This window comes from Rhinoderma darwinii, chromosome 2 (assembly GCF_050947455.1).
Source record: "Rhinoderma darwinii isolate aRhiDar2 chromosome 2, aRhiDar2.hap1, whole genome shotgun sequence".
Taxonomy (NCBI): Eukaryota; Metazoa; Chordata; class Amphibia; order Anura; family Rhinodermatidae; genus Rhinoderma; species Rhinoderma darwinii.
Genome location: NC_134688.1, coordinates 88,958,440 through 88,975,715, shown reverse-complemented (window position 1 = coordinate 88,975,715; position 17,276 = coordinate 88,958,440). Strand labels below are relative to the sequence as shown.

The following is a 17,276-nucleotide window of genomic DNA, read 5'->3' as shown; positions in this document are numbered from 1 at the left end:
GGGTTCGCACTGTGCATTTTTAGGATTCATATTTTTGTTTTAGTAGATAAGATCCATGTCTCTCAAAGGGAGTTCATCAACCAAAACAAAAAAACACATGCTAAAAACACAACAAAAAAGCACAATGTGAACCCAGTCTAATAGTTTACACGGATGTAGCCATCTCCATCTTGTCTCTAATAATTTGTTGCAGCGTGATATCACACAACAAAAGCCATTACAAAAAGTAAAGTTGACGTTTCTTGACACTGTGTATGTAATGCGTTAAAAGTCAAGATAAAGATGGCTACATCTGTATGTAGCCAGATATATTTTTGCTCTGAGTCAAACTACACGTAGTAGATCAAGTATTACGGTGCAAGACACACCACTGAGGCCTAGAGCTGGAGCTTTTACTCTGAATACTACGGTAATTGTAGTAGAGCCAATGAGCTGGAATGCAGCAGTTTATAGCTGGGGCCAGTAGCCGGCTACTTTTTTTTTTCTTTGTTTTTTAGTTTCCTGTGTGTGCTCAGTGTCCTGACGTTCAGGTAAGCATGTGGTGGAAGCGTAAGGAATGATCGTGTACTGAATATTTCTATTTAGCTATTTACGTGGTTGTAAGAATAATCTTCTTCCCTGGTTTGACAATTGATAGGTGGTTATTGAAAAGATTTCTCTAGGAAAGACTAATTGACTTTCCCTGCCCCCCACTGTTGGGCAGAGTAGCTTAGTCTTCCCACCCCCTTTGTCTTTAAAAAAAATAAATAAATGTAAACATTCCTTAATAGTTTATGTAGACTTTGAATGTTGCATTTGTTCTTGTGCGTGTATTTATTTTTTTTTTACTTTTTAAAAACCCTATACAGTGAAACAAATTTGGGTAATACAGTGGGCCATATTTATTATACATGTATGTGATAAGCATTGAAGGCTATGTATACATTTTGAAAGGCAAAAACTTGTTGTTTAATGTGTATCAGTGTGTTTTGTGTAACTTTAAATGCTTTTTTTTAGTTTTTTTTTAGTTTTTTTTTAGATACAGCGTCTGTGACACGCAGGATCCACCCGTAAACTATCACATCTAAGTTATGATCTAGGGACTGATGGATTCAGTGAAGTGCTGATACAGCTGCTCTGTGTAGAGTAAAAATGATTTCTAATAGAGTATTTACAAAGTTACATAACACATCGATACACCTTTTTATTAAAGAAAAAAAAATCTGCCTTTCAAAGGTAAGTATGGAGCATGCGTGTGATACAGCCGACGCCTTGCTGCAACGGGCAGAATGTAATGTTGATTCAAACCGTTTAACGCTTTAGATGCCATGGACAATCGCAACCGTGGCATCTAAGGCATTAGAGTGGGTGACCCCCCCCCCCCCCCCTCCGACAGCCCATCGGCCCGCCAGGTCTGCCATCTTTGTACTGTCCGTATAAAGCTATACTGCAATACATTAGGATTTCAATATATCATGCAAGTGATCCAATGATCGCTGGTTCAAGTGTGCGTATGTTTTTTTGTTTTAAAGTTAACCAAAAAACATTTTTCCCCAAGCGCAGTTAGAAAGAAAAAAAAAAAACTGGCATTGCTGCATCCATAAGTTTGAACTATTACAAAATAACGTTATTGAACCTTCATGGTAAATCCTGTTAAAAAAAAAAGCAATCAAAAAGTCACTTGTAGCCCGAAATGGTACCTACAGCTTGCCCCGCAAAAAATAAGCCCTCATACCGCTCAATTGGCGGAAAAATAACATTCAGACTTTCAGAATGTGGCGACACAAAGCAATTTTTTTTATTTTTTTTGTAAAAGTGTTAAATCACCTAAAATCAGTATAAATTTGGTATTGGTGTAATTATTTCAACCTGTAGAAGAAAGTTAACATCTAATTTTTATCGCACTATGAACGCTGTAAAAACGAAACCCAAAAAACCCCACAGAATTATTTTTACAGTTTCCCAGTACATTATATGGTGCCATAAAAACTACAATGCGTCCCAAGAAAACAAGCCCTCATACTGCTACATCGATGAAAATAAAGTTGTGGCTTTTGGAAGGTAGGGAGGAAAAATTGGCCTGGTCATTAAGAGGTTAATGCTGGCATATCATCCAGCACTAATACAGGGTGTAATGTCTATGCAGCATGGGCTGTATTCATCCGCACAATGCACACTACTTGTGTGAATATGACAGTTGTTGGGCTACACCCTTTTACTGACCCTTTGCAATGTACAGCGAGATAAATATGGTGGCCCGCCTTAAAGAGGTTCTGTCACCACATTATAAATGCCCCATCTTCTACATAATCTGATCGGCGCTGTAATGTAGGTAACAGCAGTGGTTTTTATTTTGAAAAACGATCATTTTTGAGCAATTTTAGATTTATGCTAATTCGTTTCTCAATGACCAACTGGGCGTGTTTTTACTCATTGTTCCATCCCAGCTTCTTTCACTGCACAATCACACTGTGCTGAGGATCATGCTGGGCTGAAACAATGAGGAGTGTATGAGGCTGATTAGTCACTGATTGGTCAGTCTCATACACTCCCCCGTACAACGCCCAATTGGTAAAAAGTAAAAACACGCCCAGTTGTCTATTAAGAAACGAATTAGCATAAATCTAAAATTGCTCATAACTTGCTAAAAAATGATCGTTTTTCAAAATAAAAACCACTGTTATCTACATTACAGCGCCGATCAGATTATGTAGGAGATAGGGCACATATAATCTGGTGACAGAGCCGCTTTAACACCATTATTTTCAATACAGTTCTAGAAAAGTTGCTTTCATAAATTTGCCCCAGTTTTTTTACTCCATGTTTTGTCTGCTACTGTCGACTTGTTTGTTGTGCGGCCATTGTGTTTTTGTTTTTTTAAAAGCCACAAACACTCAGGCCAGGATCACGCATGCACTTCTGTGGCAGTTTTTGGTTTGGTTTATTGAGCCAAACACAGAAAAACAGATGCATCATTTGTGATATTGGCCTTTGGAAAAATTTTCCTAGACCAGCGCCTAGAAAACTGCCTTCAGTACTGCATGTAACGTTGCAATTGTTAAAACTGCGATGGGAATCGTATGCTGCAGTTTTAGGCTTGATTCCCACACCGCATAAAAAGTGTGCCACAAAACCAACTTGAATGTATTACATGCAGATTGTGGTGTTAGTAACAACAACGCTTAGACCAGCAAAATGTACCCATTGTGAGTGAAATCTGCAACAGATGGGGCATGTCGTTTCCAAAATCCACAGCATATCCGGAAGCAAATTTTTCACACAGTTTGTTAAAACCCCATTCACTTGACTTGCACTATACGTTAATGCGGAATATCGATGTGGTTTTTGTAACTGAATTTCTACAGCAAATGCTCTAAAACGCAGCATTTCCAAACCATTGCACGTATGAAAGTTCACCGCTTTCTGACACTCTTACTGCCTAATGTGAAAATCCATCAGTCCGGATTCACACGGATTTGCACACGTAAAAAATGAAGCGTTTTTCTTGCGTTGCATTTCAGTGTATGGTGCGTGTCTGCGGTTTTTTCGCGCGTAGGTCATGCGTTTTTTATGTCGGCAAAAAGAACTGAAGGTGTTCTTGTCCGTCCGTCCCCCCCCCATATCACTTTAGCGACTGTTGCATGAGCTACAAACAGCACATGGATGACGTCTGTTGTTTTCACACACCCATTGCCTTCAAAAACTCGCCAAAATAGGACATGCAGTGAGTTTCACGCAACGGACACAAGCTGTGTGAAACAACGCATGTCTGAATGGCCCCATTGATTTTCATAGGTCTGTGTGGTGTCCGTGGAAATACGGACAGCACACAGGTGTGAAATACGCTCGTGTGAATAAGGCCTTAGGCAGGATTCACATGCAGCATTTACGGTTTTTTTGTAGCAGTATTCCTTTGCTCAATTTCTCCAAAAAAAAATGAAACCTGTTGCCTGTGATTGCAGACCTAGGTTCAGGCCGCTATTGCAGCTGATGCTTTATGTGCAGCTTTTCTCCATCTTGCCCATGCGTTACAGTTCCCATTGAAATACATGGGCTGCTGGTGTAATGCATGGATGTGCCAGGTCTTCCAGAGTGATATAAGCTCTACATATGTAGGTGGTCTACACTCTGGTTAACAGTTGAGGGTCTTGAATGAGACAACCGCCTCTCGGCACCATAAGCAAGTAATCTGTGACACCTCTATAAATCTACCCTAATGTTAAAGAGGCTCTGTCACCAGATTTTGCAACCCCTATCTGCTATTGCAGCAGATAGGCGCTGCAATGTAGATTACAGTAACGTTTTATTTTTAAAAAACGAGCATTTTTGGCCAAGTTATGGCCATTTTTGTATTTATGCAAATGAGGCTTGCAAAAGTCCAAGTGGGCGTGTATTATGTGCGTACATCGGGGCGTTTTTACTACTTTTACTAGCTGGGCGTTCTGACGAGAAGTATCATCCACTTCTCTTCACAACGCCCAGCTTCTGGCAGTGCAGACACAGCCATGTTCTCGAGAGATCACGCTGTGACGTCACTTCCTGCCCCAGGTCCTGCATCGTGTCGGCCACATCGGCACCAGAGGCTACAGTTGATTCTGCAGCAGCATCGGCGTTTGCAGGTAAGTAGCTACATCGACTTACCTGCAAACGCCGATGCTGCTGCAGAATCATCTGTAGCCTCTGATGCCGATGTGTCCTCGCTCGTCCGACACGATGCAGGACCTGTGAGTGACGTCACAGATCTGCACTGCCAGAAGCTGGGCGTTCTGAAGAGAAGTGGATGATACTTCTCGTCAGAACGCCCAGCTAGTAAAAGTAGTAAAAACGCCCCGATGTACGCACATAATACACGCCCACTTGGACTTTTACTTTAAACACGCCCACTTGGACTTTTGCAAGCCTCATTTGCATAAATACAAAAATCGTCATAACTTGGCCAAAAATGCTCGTTTTTTAAAAATAAAAACGTTACTGTAATCTACATTGCAGCGCCTATCTGCTGCAATAGCAGATAGGGGTTGCAAAATCTGGAGATAAGACCCTCTTTAAAGGAACAGTGTCATCACAAATTATTTTTTCATATGTTAAAGATGTTAGTGCTTTATTAAAAACGTTTATATTTATTTGTGTGTTTGTGTTTTACTTTTTCTTATTTTTACACTTTTTCTTCCCTATGGGGGCTGCCATTTTTTGTTCCATTTCTGTATGTGTCGATTAACGACCCATACAGACATGGAATACGGCAGCCAGAGTCCCATAGGGACTGCGAACGGCTCCCGTCCCATCCACTTCTGTGTACGCCGTCTGTGTGGGAACTGCGCATGCGCCGCTCCCACACAGTCCAATTTGAAATTGGCGCCGTCCGGCGCCATTTTCCTGTGGACCGGAAGTCGCGGCCGGACAGTAAGATTACTACTTCCGGTCGCGGCTTCCGGACTTGTGCACTTGGACCAGCGGCAGCAGACGGGCCGGAGGGAGCCGCGGCGGCAGGAGCAGGTAAGAGATTTCAATGTATGTTCGTGTTTGTGTACGTTTACTACTGTATGTAAACCTACTACACTGTGTGTTGGCTCAAAAAATGGCGACACAGTGTAGGAGGTTAGACCGTTCAAACCCCTCGTTTATCCCGGCACTAGCCAGGATAAAGGAGGGGGGATGCTGAGAGCTCACTAGAGCGAGGGCTTTTTACCCAATTTTGCAATGCTGCAATTTTGGGAATAGCTCCATCTAGTGACCAGCAATGGGAAATATTATAAATTAGAATCTAATTTATAATATTTCCTGACTCGTGAAAAAAATAAAAAAAATTTGAACAATGTTTAATCACCTACACACTAAATGTTTAATTAAAAAAAACAAAACATGTTTTTCTGGCAACACATTCCCTTTAAGTATGCCCCTGTTTAATGGGTTGTAAATATCTTTCCTTTGCATCATTTTAAAGGGTTGTTGTTTTTTTTGTGGGGGTGTAATTGGGGCATTCTGTGCTTTAGTTTTAATGACAAAAGCGATCTGCTGTACTTCCTAGCTCTCATGGATTCAGAAGGTCTTCTCCAGTGCCCATATGATAAGAATCACATGATTCGTCCAAGCAGGTTTCCATATCATCTTGTAAAATGCAGAGAGGTAAGTGTAACTAGTTGTGAACATATTTGTGTATATGTATGAAAATTACTTTCTTTGCCTTTTTAGCCATCTTGTCCAAACTTGGCAACGTCCAATATGTCCTGGCTCCTAAAGGGGCTGTTCACATCACGTATTGGCCCTACGTTTAGCATGTACAACGTGTCCATTGGGCTTCATTGTCTGGCCGATATATGTCGGTATAACACAAGTATGAAATGGCACAATAGATTAGGCTATTGCATCCTGCAGTAAAGAAAAAATGTTTGTTTAACCTATCTGTTAAATGGCTACCATTATAGTCTATGGCTGACAGATCCCACTGTAGGCGTCAGTCACAGCTTCTGTTTAGCGCATACGGTACGTTGGGAGCATTTTCCCAGCGTATATGTTAAAAGTAGGCAAAAAAAGTGATGTGAACAGGGCCTAATTGACCTCTTATAAACATTTCTTATTAGAGCCAGTTGGTTCATTATTGGCATATACAGTAGCAACATTTCATAACTTGTAGGTTCTCAATCTATATAGGGAGTGTAGAACTGGACATGAGTTTTCAGATGGTATACTGTGACTAGAAATATACATGGACATACCAACTTAAGACAATTTGTTGAATTTCATGTTTGGGTGATTGGGCCTTGAATCTGGAGTGGTGATCTACTGTAATTTGCCCATTATGGGATAAATAACGGTGTATTTGGATATTGGCAAGAAGATAAGCTGGTCCTTTGGTCTGTGTTTTTGCTTTAGCAAAAGTGTGTGTGTGTGTTGCAAATGCCAAAATTTGTTTGTTTTTATTTTCACAGAATAATAAAGATGTTGCAAAAGTGCTGGCTACTTGTCCATTTAATGCTCGTCACAGGGTGCCCAAGAAGGAGCTTGACTTACACATGCAAAGTTGTGAGAGTAAATGCCCTATGGAGCCATTCCAAGGTAAACTTTCTTGGGGTAAGACCCCTCTGGGTGACATTGATGCAGTGGAAAACCGTGCGAAGCGTTAAGTGTTAATGGCTACCTTTTGTTGCAGACAAAACTGCTGGTTACCTGTAAAATCTTGCTGCCATAAAGGGTCTATTCATTAAAGGCTGCACAATAGGGTTGGATTCACACTAGTATGTTCGGTCCGTAATGGACGGAACGTATTTCGGCCGCAAGTCCTGGACCGAACACACTGCAGGGAGCCAGGCTCCTAGCATCATAGTTTTGTACGACGCTAGGAGTCCCTGCCTCTCTATGGAACTACTGTCCCGTACTGAAAGCATGATTACAGTACGGGATAGTTTTCCTGCAGCAAGGCAGGGACTCCTAACATCGTACATAACTATGATGCTTGGAGCCCGGCTCCCTGCAGTGTGTTCGGTCCGGGACTTGCGGCCGAAATACGTTCCGTCCATTAGACGTAACATGCTCGTGTGAACCCAGCCTTAGGTAGAGGTAACCAGCAGTCTTACCCACAACAATTTGCGGCCATTAACCAGAAATATGACACACCAAATGGTGTGGTTTTTTTTGTCGGCGTCTTTGCCACCCTGTGGGGCTTTATCCTCATGCTGTCATGTTAATTGCCTTGTCTCACCCTTAACCTGGATTCACACACAGTGGTTGTTCATTTTTGGTGCCTTTTTTAAAAAAAAATATAAATAATTTTATTTATTTCTTAAACATTGCAGCCTACATAGTGCTTTTGTGGATGTTTTGTTTTAAAACTAAAACTATGAATGCGCTAGGTGTGTTTTTCTTTTTTTCTTTTTTTTTTTTTTTCCATAGGCCTCACTATAGGACTTCATAGAAGCCAGGATAACACTTGTACAAATTACCCCAAATAAAAAAAAACAACTATTAAATATGACACACGTGATGGTTTTTACATGCATTTTTAAACAGTGTATGAAGGAGGCCTTCACATGCGCGTTGAATACGTCAGTGTGATGGCCGTTGAAACAATGGCCGTCACACTGACCTATGTAATTTAAGGGGCTGTTTCAATGGAGTGTGTGAAGGGTCTGTGAAAAAATAAAATAGGAAATTTTTTTTTTTTGCGTTTCACGCATCCCTCCATCGACTCTAGTCTATGGGGGATGCGTGATAACACGTCCCGCAAGGTACAGCACTGATGCACCTCGGACGTGAAACTGCAGTTTTGACAGTGGATATTAGCTGCACAGTCCTTTCTCTAATCTCCGGTTTAGTAATACTAGTGGCTCCTTTTGTCTGAATGTTTTGGGTTCAGGAAGCACATTTTTAAGATAAATTGCAGTAATTTTTTTAATATTTTGGCATGGACTGACCAATGGTGAGGCTCAGGGATCATTATGTTCTGGCAGGTGAGGAAAAGATTAAGAAGCCCAGGTTAAGGCCCCATGCACACAACCGTGCCTGTAATCCCAGCCCGTGATTACATCCACGGCCAGCCGCTGACAGCCACCTGCGTTTGCATGTTGTGCTCCCATATAAAGTATGGGAGCACGGTCCGTAAAAAGCAAAAATAGGACATGTCCTAACTTTCGCGGAGCCTTTCTATGGCACTGACCCCTTCCCGTAAACATACGGGAAGGTGTCAGTTGGCCATAGAAATGAATAGTATCATAATTAGTCCGTAATTAAGGGCAACATCTATGGTGTGTGCATGGGGCCTAAATGGGCAGATTATGGTTCACTAATTTATGTACCTAAACTTAGGCCTTATGTACATGAGCGTATTTCACATCCGTGATACGTGCATGAAAATTGCACACGTCGCACGGACCTATGCTAGTTAATGGGGCCGTTCAGACGTTCCGTGTTTTTCACGCAGCATGTGTCTGCTGCGTGAAACTCACAGCATGTCCTATACTTTAGCGTTTTTTGCGTATCACGCACCCATTGAAGTCAATGGGTGCGTGAAAATCACACGCAGCACACTGATGCACTACAGTGTGCTGCGCATGATTCGCGCAACAGTTCAATAAAGGAAGGGAAAAAAAACCACCTCCATTTCATTTTCTAAACCTCAAAACCACGTGTCGTAAGGATGCCATATGCGCAAAAATAACACCGCACGTACCAAACACTGATGACAACCAAAACTGCAACGTGCAAAAAACGCTGCGTGTGAATTTTTCCTTAAAATGAGACCCTTCTAACCACGAATATCGATGACTCTAAGCTGTTGCATGTCTCTTCACAACTGGCATGAGAGCAGCTATGGAGATCTTGCACCACCCCTGATACGGGACATGGCCATTCAGCTGCCATCTGAAGGGGGCACCATGAATGAATCCAGAAAATTAAATTGAAGCTTCTTGACCACTGGCATTGGTGGTGATTGGAGACTGGTCTCTATTACCTCCCATAGTTGTGTTCCTGGCCATCAGAGCAACTTTATCTGGCTTATCTTATTGGATAAGCCTCAATCAGGTTATTTCTTGCCCCACTTATTTTAGGATAAAAGGGATTTTAATGTAACCAGATGCACTTCATTTAATCCTAAATTGACTTGTATACACTTATTTTTGACAGCTGATGCAGTGGTACAAAAAGCAGAACACTCTTCAAACTGGCAGAGCCCGCCATGTGAAGAAAACTGGGAAGATGGTATGCATGCACCGTGCCTCTAAACAGGCACATAGAAATCCTAAAATAACCTCCCTTCATAAAGTGACGCTGGATTGTTTTTTTTTTCTCGAACAGAAAATTCTTCAACTGCTTCTACTCCTTTTGTTCTGAATGAATTTGGAAACTATCAACCGTACAGTACACTTGACACTGTGTGTAAGCAATCTCCGCCTAGGTCAGTATAACATGCCTCGTGTGTGTTGTTGTTTTTTTTTTTTGTTTTTTTTTTTTCCCCTTCATGGTTCTAAAAACATTATTCATCTGTTTAAGAACTACAAGCGGGGCAAGTCACAATGACCAAGTAAATGGCTGGAAACCTATAGTGCCAAATAGCCTTTCTTCACACTCCTACAAAGGTATGTATACCGGTATTTCATTAGTCGTCTCTAATAAATGTAATGGGTGGGGGTGGATATGCTGTACAGTAGTGGCAATGCGTCATGTACAGTGAAGCTTAAAAGTGCAGCAAAATGGTCTCCTAGAAGGGTTATCCTCTCAAAGAATGGTATGATGATCCGCACTGAACCCAAAAAAAGAACACTGCAAATTCAGTACCGTATTCTAGTTCTCCGTAATAGCGCACCATACGTCTGACCTTGAACCAAATCCCAATGCACCTCAAGACCCAAACCAGACACTTCTGGTTGTGTCAGAGGGGCTCAGTCAGAAAGTGGTAAGTAAGCTGTGGTCTCTGGTTTAAGAGCGATGGTCTTATAAAAGAGGACCAGTACGCATGGAATATAATGAAAATCTGTTGGAGAAAAATAAAAAATGGTCTGGTTTCACTACTTTATATTTAATTTCCATAATTGTGCTGGGGATGAAGCCATATACATTTAGGTTCAGAATTATTCGGACAGTGACAACTTTAGCATTTTAGCTGTTTACCAAAACATATTGAATATACAGTTACATAATCAATAGATTAGATTTGGAAATAGGTGTTTCAGTATCAAAGACTTCATGAGAGCAAATACAGAGGGTTCACCACGAGGTGCAAACCACTAATCGGCCTCCACAATAGAAAGGCCGGATTAGACTTTGCCAAACAACATGTAAAGAAGCCGCCCAGTTCTGGAACAGCTTTCTTGGTCAGATGAAACGAAGATCAACATGTACCAGAATGATTGGAGGAAGAAAGTATGGAGAAGGCTTGGAACGGCTCATGATCCAAAGCACACCACATCCTCTGTAAAACATGGTGGAGGCAGTGTGATAGCATGTGCATGCATGGCTGCCAAAGGCACTGGGTCACTAGTGTTTATTGATGAAAATCACGCGCGTAGCACGGACGTATAACACGTTAGTGTGAATAAGGCCTAAGACAGCACATACTGATCTAGCAGGATCCCTATGTGCTGACTAAATGAATGGAGAGAAGTGCATGATGCTGATTGGTCAGCGTCATACACTCCTCTGTACAACATAATTTTTTTACTTGGTCTAAAGTAAAAACATGCCCAGTTGGGCATTAAGAAAGTAATTAGCATAAAACTAAAATCGCTCATAACGTGGCAAAAATAGATCGTTTTTCTAAATAAAATGCACTGCTGTCACCTACATTATAGCGCCGATCTCCTTATGTAAGAGATAGGGCACTTATAATGTGGTGACAGCGTCTTTAAGACAAAACTTAACGCAGAAAGACCCACAAACAAGCAACAACTGAAGACAGCTGCAGTAAAGGCCTGGCAAAGCATCACAAAGGAGGAAACCCAGCATTTGATGTCCATCGGTTCCAGACTTCAGGCAGTCGTTGCCTGCAAAGGATTCTCTACAAAGTATTAAAAAAAAAAATTTTTTATTTATGGTTATGTTGATTTGTCCAATCAGTTTTGAGCCCCTGTAATGAGGAGGCTGTGTAGAAAAATGGGTGCAATTCCTAAACGTTTCACAGGATATTTTTGTTCAACCCCTTGAATTAAACCTGAAAGTCTACACTTCAATTGCATCTCAGTTATTTCATTTCAAATACAATGTGGTGGCAGCAGAGCCCAAATCATGAAGATTGTGTCACTGTCCAAATAATTCTGGACCTAACTGTATTTGCTATGCCCTCCTTTATTTTGCCCCATCTACACCCAAAGTAATGTTCATCCCTACTTTTGTGTCTTTCTATTCCTTTTTTTAAAAGGTGGATTTAGGACAGCCAACAATCCGGATCCAGTCTATTCAAATGAAGGAGAGTGGCCAAGGTAAAATACAGTAAGGCGGGATTCACACGACCGGGTCGTTCCCGAGCCCGAGTGTCGGCCGGTAAAATCGGCCATTTTGCCCGGCCGGTTTGCATAAAGTTATGCATCCGTGCCGGGCCGGGCAGATCCGGACAGTGACATCAGCGGCCGCTCCTGAAGGGGAATCCCCATGTGTTCGGGGATTCCGCTTCAGGAGTTTCCCCTGATGTCACTGCCCAGATATGGACAGAGACATCAAGCGCTCTGTCCAGGAGCGGAATCCCCGAAAACACGGGGATTCCGCTCCTTCAAGGAGCTAAAGTGCGGCTAGCACATAGCAGAGCGGGGAGATATCTCCCTGCTCTGCTATAGTGGCATCGCTGCAGTAGTAGCAGCCGCAGCAGCTGCTGCTACTAGCGGCGCCATCGAAGGTGTCGCCGGGCCAGGGTGCTTTTAACAAGCAGGGGAAGGGAGCCAGCGCAGCGCTCCCTTCCACCTTCTGTACACCCCGGCCCTGCAACAGTGTACAGCGATGCCATTCGTCAGAATGGCATCAACTCCTCCTCCTCACATGCACTCTGCGCTGTGAGGAGGAGGAGATAGAGCGCAAGCACATTCCGGTGATGGCCGTGTAATACCCGGCCCCATAGACTTCTATGGGAGCCGGGCGGCCGGGTGCCCGGGAAAAGATAGAGCATGTCCTATTTTTTGACGGCCGGATTTTCCGGCCGTCAAAAAATCGGTCGTGTGAATAGCCCCATTAGGGGTCTATCATTCCTAATGCAGCCGGGTGCCGGCCGATTTATGAACGGCCGGCACCCGGACGGGAAACCCTGCCGTGTGAATGAGGCCTTATAGATTTTTTGAGTTGCAAAAACAAAAAAAAACAAAAAACTATGCTGCAAATAAGTTACAACTGAATACTTCTGCTGTTGCAAAAATTCTCCAAACACTATCCTATAGCAATCCTGCTTTCCTCTGTCATAAGCTGCCCAGAATAGGAAATATGTCCTCTGTGTGCAAACCTGTAGGAGCATTTTGCTTAGAACAATATTTCAAAACCAGGGTTTCTTGGAGCCTGGTCAGGGGCTCCCCAGAAGACCACAGCAGGGAAACCTTCTACTGCAGGGATGGCGTAATTTCATCCTGCTCAGAGATGCTTTGCAACGCAGTCAATAAACCAGAATTATACAATGCTTTACCACCTCATAAATCAAGCTTCCTTGGGTTAGGAATGCACATCGGGGTTCACGTGGGAGTGCTGAGAAACTTCAGGGGTTCCCCTATAGTAATAAAGAAGGAATCACTAACCTAGTATTCAATTTTAACAACTTTTTTTTTTTCTACTTTGAATCCCCATACAGACTCGGCAATCATGGGAAAACCACTCGGCATCGGAAGTAGCTGTGGGCGCTGGGAAGACTTATGAAATTCATCAAGTAAATGGCTGAGTGTTTATGAAACGGTCAGTATTCAACAGACCATTATACTGTAAATTGTACTAGGGTTGTCCAGATGAGAAGTGGATTATTTTGATTCTTAGAAACCGCGGCACTCCGGTCACGGGATTTGCCTGATATTACAACTCCTTTTCACTCAAGTTAATGGGGCTGAGCTGCATTACCACCTATAGTGTTACTCTGGTCTATGGGCTGTTCCTGGAAAACCCCTATAGCCTTTTGGCCAGACTTATTGGAACTCTTCTTGCCCCCAAAAGTTTAACTTGCTTAGCTGTGTCATTCTGTAGATTCTCTTGTGTCCCTACTAGTTCAGATGTCTGTGCTGGTCATAACTGAGCCAGCCAGGAGTCTGTCATCAATCTTACATTTATTACCTCTAAAATAGACAGGTGGTTGTGAACTTTGTGGAAGAGCCCCTTCTAGGTTTTGTGCTGGATGCTGTATTTTTCGAACTATAAGACAAAGTTTTTAGCTATAATAAATCTTGCTAAAATGTCCCTGCGACTTAGTCTGCAGTCAAGGGACCCGGCAACGCCCTGACCGCTCCTTACTTAACCCCTTACCGACCCTTGATGTGCCGGCATATCATGGGGAGGGGATGATGTCTGGAGTAGGCTCACGTGCTGAGCCCGCTCCATACACTGCAGGTGTCCGCTGTGTTTTACAGCTAACGCTGCTCTAACGGCCAGGAACAGTGATCGTGGCCGTTTAACTAGTTAAATGCCACGGTCAATAGTGACTGCGGCATTTATAGTGGTTTTCCCATGAAGGACGTTTGACATATCCACAGGATATTTCATAAATGTCAAATAGATGCAGGTCCCACCTCTGGGACCGACATCTATCTCTAGAGCGGGGCCCTTAAACCCCATTCTAGCTTACTCTGCTCCACGGTCTCCCGGCCACTTCCTGGTTACATGGTCGAGTTACGGAAACTGCGTAACTCGCTGAGCTACGTTGTTTCCGTAACTCCCATAGAACTGAATAGTGTTACGGAAACCGCGTAGCATGCGACACTGCTTCTGTAACTGCTATTCACTACTATGGGAGTTACGGAAAGAGCATAGCTCATAGAGTTACAATACATGGATGAGTTACGGAAACGGCGTACCAGCGATCTAATCGCTGGTTCAAGTCCCCTAGGGGAACTAATGTGTGAAAAAAAAAAAAGTTAAATGCATTTTCAGGAGTATAAAAAATGTTTAAAAGTGTAAAAAAACAAACCTTTTCCCATTTTTTTTTCCCCAAGCAGAATGTAAAAATGAAACCATAAAAAAATTGGTATCACTGCGTCCGTAAAAGTCCGAAACTATTACAATAGCATTATTTGAGACTCCGTGAACGGCGTAAAAAAAATAAATGTAAAACCCCAGAATCTTTGTTTTTTGATCACCATAGCGCTAAAAAGAATGAAATAAAGTGATAAATAGTATTTACCCAAAAAAGGTGCTAAAAAAAACAGCTCGTCCCGCAAAAAATAAGACCTCACACCGCTGAAACGACTAAAAAATAAGCGTTATGGCTCTCAGAATGTGGTGAAACAAACTTTTTTTTTTCAACCAATAGTTTTCGGGGAGTTTACACCTCAAACGCATGAAAAAACGGAAGCAGAACACCTACAAACATCTGCCCATTGACTTCAATGGGAAATAGTAAGTTCTGTTCTGCCGGGGCGTTTTTTTCGCCTTGTTTTCCAAAAACGGCACGTAAAAAGATGCCTGCGAAAAAGATCTTCATGTCACTTCTCGGGACGTTTTTGGAGTCGTTTTTTATTGACTATAGAAAAACAGCTCCAAAAACGTCTGTCAAAAACGTAGCGAAAATTGTGAGTTTGCTTAAATGTCTGTGTGCACATACCCTTATAGTCAGGTGCGTCTTATAGGCTAAAAAAATACGGTATACATATTATGTAGAATAAACCTGTACCGACCTGTAGAATAAAGTGCACATGATGATTTATTTTTTTCCTGCACAGTAACTAGAAGGTTATACAACTATAGGTTATATAGAAATGATTTTTCACCTACTACCACCAGGTATTGCTGGTTTAATAGGTGAAATGCTGCTGACAGGTTCCCTCTAACCACTTCCTGACCAGAGGCTTTAACCCCCTTCCTGACCAAGCCTATTTCTAAGTTTTAGCCATGTGCCAATTTAAAAGCAAATTGTTCTATTTTTCCAACCTACATGTATTTGGTCTTGTTTTTTTCAGAACAAATTGGGCTTCCATATTGTGTAAAAAAAAAATAGATATATTTTACTTTTTTTAAAAGTATGGAAGGAAAAATGGAAAAAGTTGAAAAAAATGTGACTCTGATTTTAGGATTTTTTAATCTGGTGCATGCCACTGGGTAAACACACCTGAAAACATATTTGGCAACTTCTACCGACTTCAACTATACCAAATATGTGTGCATTTCTTGCGTGCTGGGCGCAAGGTGGCGCTTACAATGAATGGTGCGCAAACTGGCTTTTAGAGAATTTCCAAAGCTGGTTCGATGACACCATACTCCTCTGTACAAAGCCCAGTTGGTCAATAGTAAAAACGCGCCCAGTTGTCCATTAAGGAAGTCATTAGCATAAAGCTAAAATCGCTAATAACGTAGTAAAAATAGATCGTTTTTCTAAATAAAAAGCACTGCTGTCACCTACATTATAGCACCCATCTCTTTATGTAGGACATAGGGCACTTATAATGTGGTGACAGAGCCTTTTAAAGGGAGAGGTGGAACAATCCCCAAGTAAATGCTAGAGGAGGTTTCCCACTCCATTCTGCGATGTGATCTGCATTTTGATCTTAAAGAGGCTCTGTCACCAGATTTTGCAACCCCTATCTGCTATTGCAGCAGATCGGCGCTGCAATGTAGATTACAGTAACGTATTTATTTTTAAAAAACAAGCATTTTTGGCCAAGTTATGGCCATTTTTGTATTTATGCAAATGAGGCTTGCAAAAGTACAACTGGGCGTGTTGAAAAGTAAAAGTCCAACTGGGCGTGTATTATGTGCGTACATCGGGGCGTGTTTACTACTTTTACTAGCTGGGCTTTCTGACGAGAAGTATCATCCACTTCTCTTCACAACGCCCAGCTTCTGGCAGTGCAGACACAGCCGTGTTCTCGAGAGATCACGCTGTGTCGTCACTCACAGGTCCTGCATCGTGTCAGACGAGCCGGCACCAGAGGCTACAGATGATTCTGCAGCAGCATCGGCGTTTGCAGGTAAATCGATGTAGCTACTTACCTGCAAACGCTGATGCTGCTGCAGAATCAACTGTAGCCTCTGGTGCCGATGTGGCCGACACGATGCAGGACCTGTGAGTGACGTCACAGATCTGCACTGCCAGAAGCTGGGCGTTCTGAAGAGAAGTGGATGATACTTCTCATCAGAACGGCCAGCTAGTAAAAGTAGTAAACACGCCCCGATGTACGCACATAATACACGCCCACTTGGACTTTTACTTTAAACACACCCACTTGGACTTTTGCAAGCCTCATTTGCATAAATACAAAAATGGCCATAACTTGGCCAAAAATGCTCGTTTTTTAAAAATAAAAACGTTACTGTAATCTACATTGCAGCGCCGATCTGCTGCAATAGCAGATAGGGGTTGCAAAATCTGGTGACAGAGCCTCTTTAATATGCCTATAGAAGACAAGATTTCCTGATGTGCAAGAAACTGAACTTGGTCCTGCTTTATCACAATTTTTATTTTATTTGTCTCCTTTCTTTAGGCTTCTAAGACATGAAGATCTGAGCAACATTTTAACAAGCCATTAAATAGCGTGTTTTTTTAAACAAATATATTTCTGAAGACTATTTTAACAGTATTTTATTTCATGTTTTTAAGGACTATACTTTTTTAATGTGAACTAATAAATTCATTTTTACGAATAGATTTGTTTGTCTAGTCAACCGTAAATTCATGTCTTATGTGGCAATACTGT

The 17,276-nt window shown here is 42.1% G+C and overlaps 1 protein-coding gene across 2 annotated transcripts in view; it reads left to right on the top strand.

Annotated features, from left to right (window-relative positions):
• The window catches only part of LOC142740698 (protein D7-like), a 68,616-nt gene extending 51,439 nt beyond the window's left edge, over positions 1–17,177 (top strand). Inside the window, exons 1-9 of one of the 2 annotated variants that reach the window (XM_075850113.1) lie at positions 461–530; positions 6,008–6,105; positions 6,909–7,035; positions 9,601–9,675; positions 9,772–9,871; positions 9,967–10,052; positions 11,831–11,891; positions 13,235–13,335; positions 17,064–17,177. In XM_075850113.1, coding sequence (XP_075706228.1) covers positions 6,013–6,105; positions 6,909–7,035; positions 9,601–9,675; positions 9,772–9,871; positions 9,967–10,052; positions 11,831–11,891; positions 13,235–13,274 — 582 coding nt within the window. In that variant the 5' untranslated portion in view covers positions 461–530; positions 6,008–6,012 and the 3' untranslated portion in view covers positions 13,275–13,335; positions 17,064–17,177. Of the gene's footprint in view, positions 1–460; positions 531–6,007; positions 6,106–6,908; positions 7,036–9,600; positions 9,676–9,771; positions 9,872–9,966; positions 10,053–11,830; positions 11,892–13,234; positions 13,336–17,063 lie in introns of those variants that run through there. The other variant, XM_075850112.1, reaches the window with a different exon arrangement.
• The last annotated feature ends 99 nt before the right edge of the window (positions 17,178–17,276 follow it).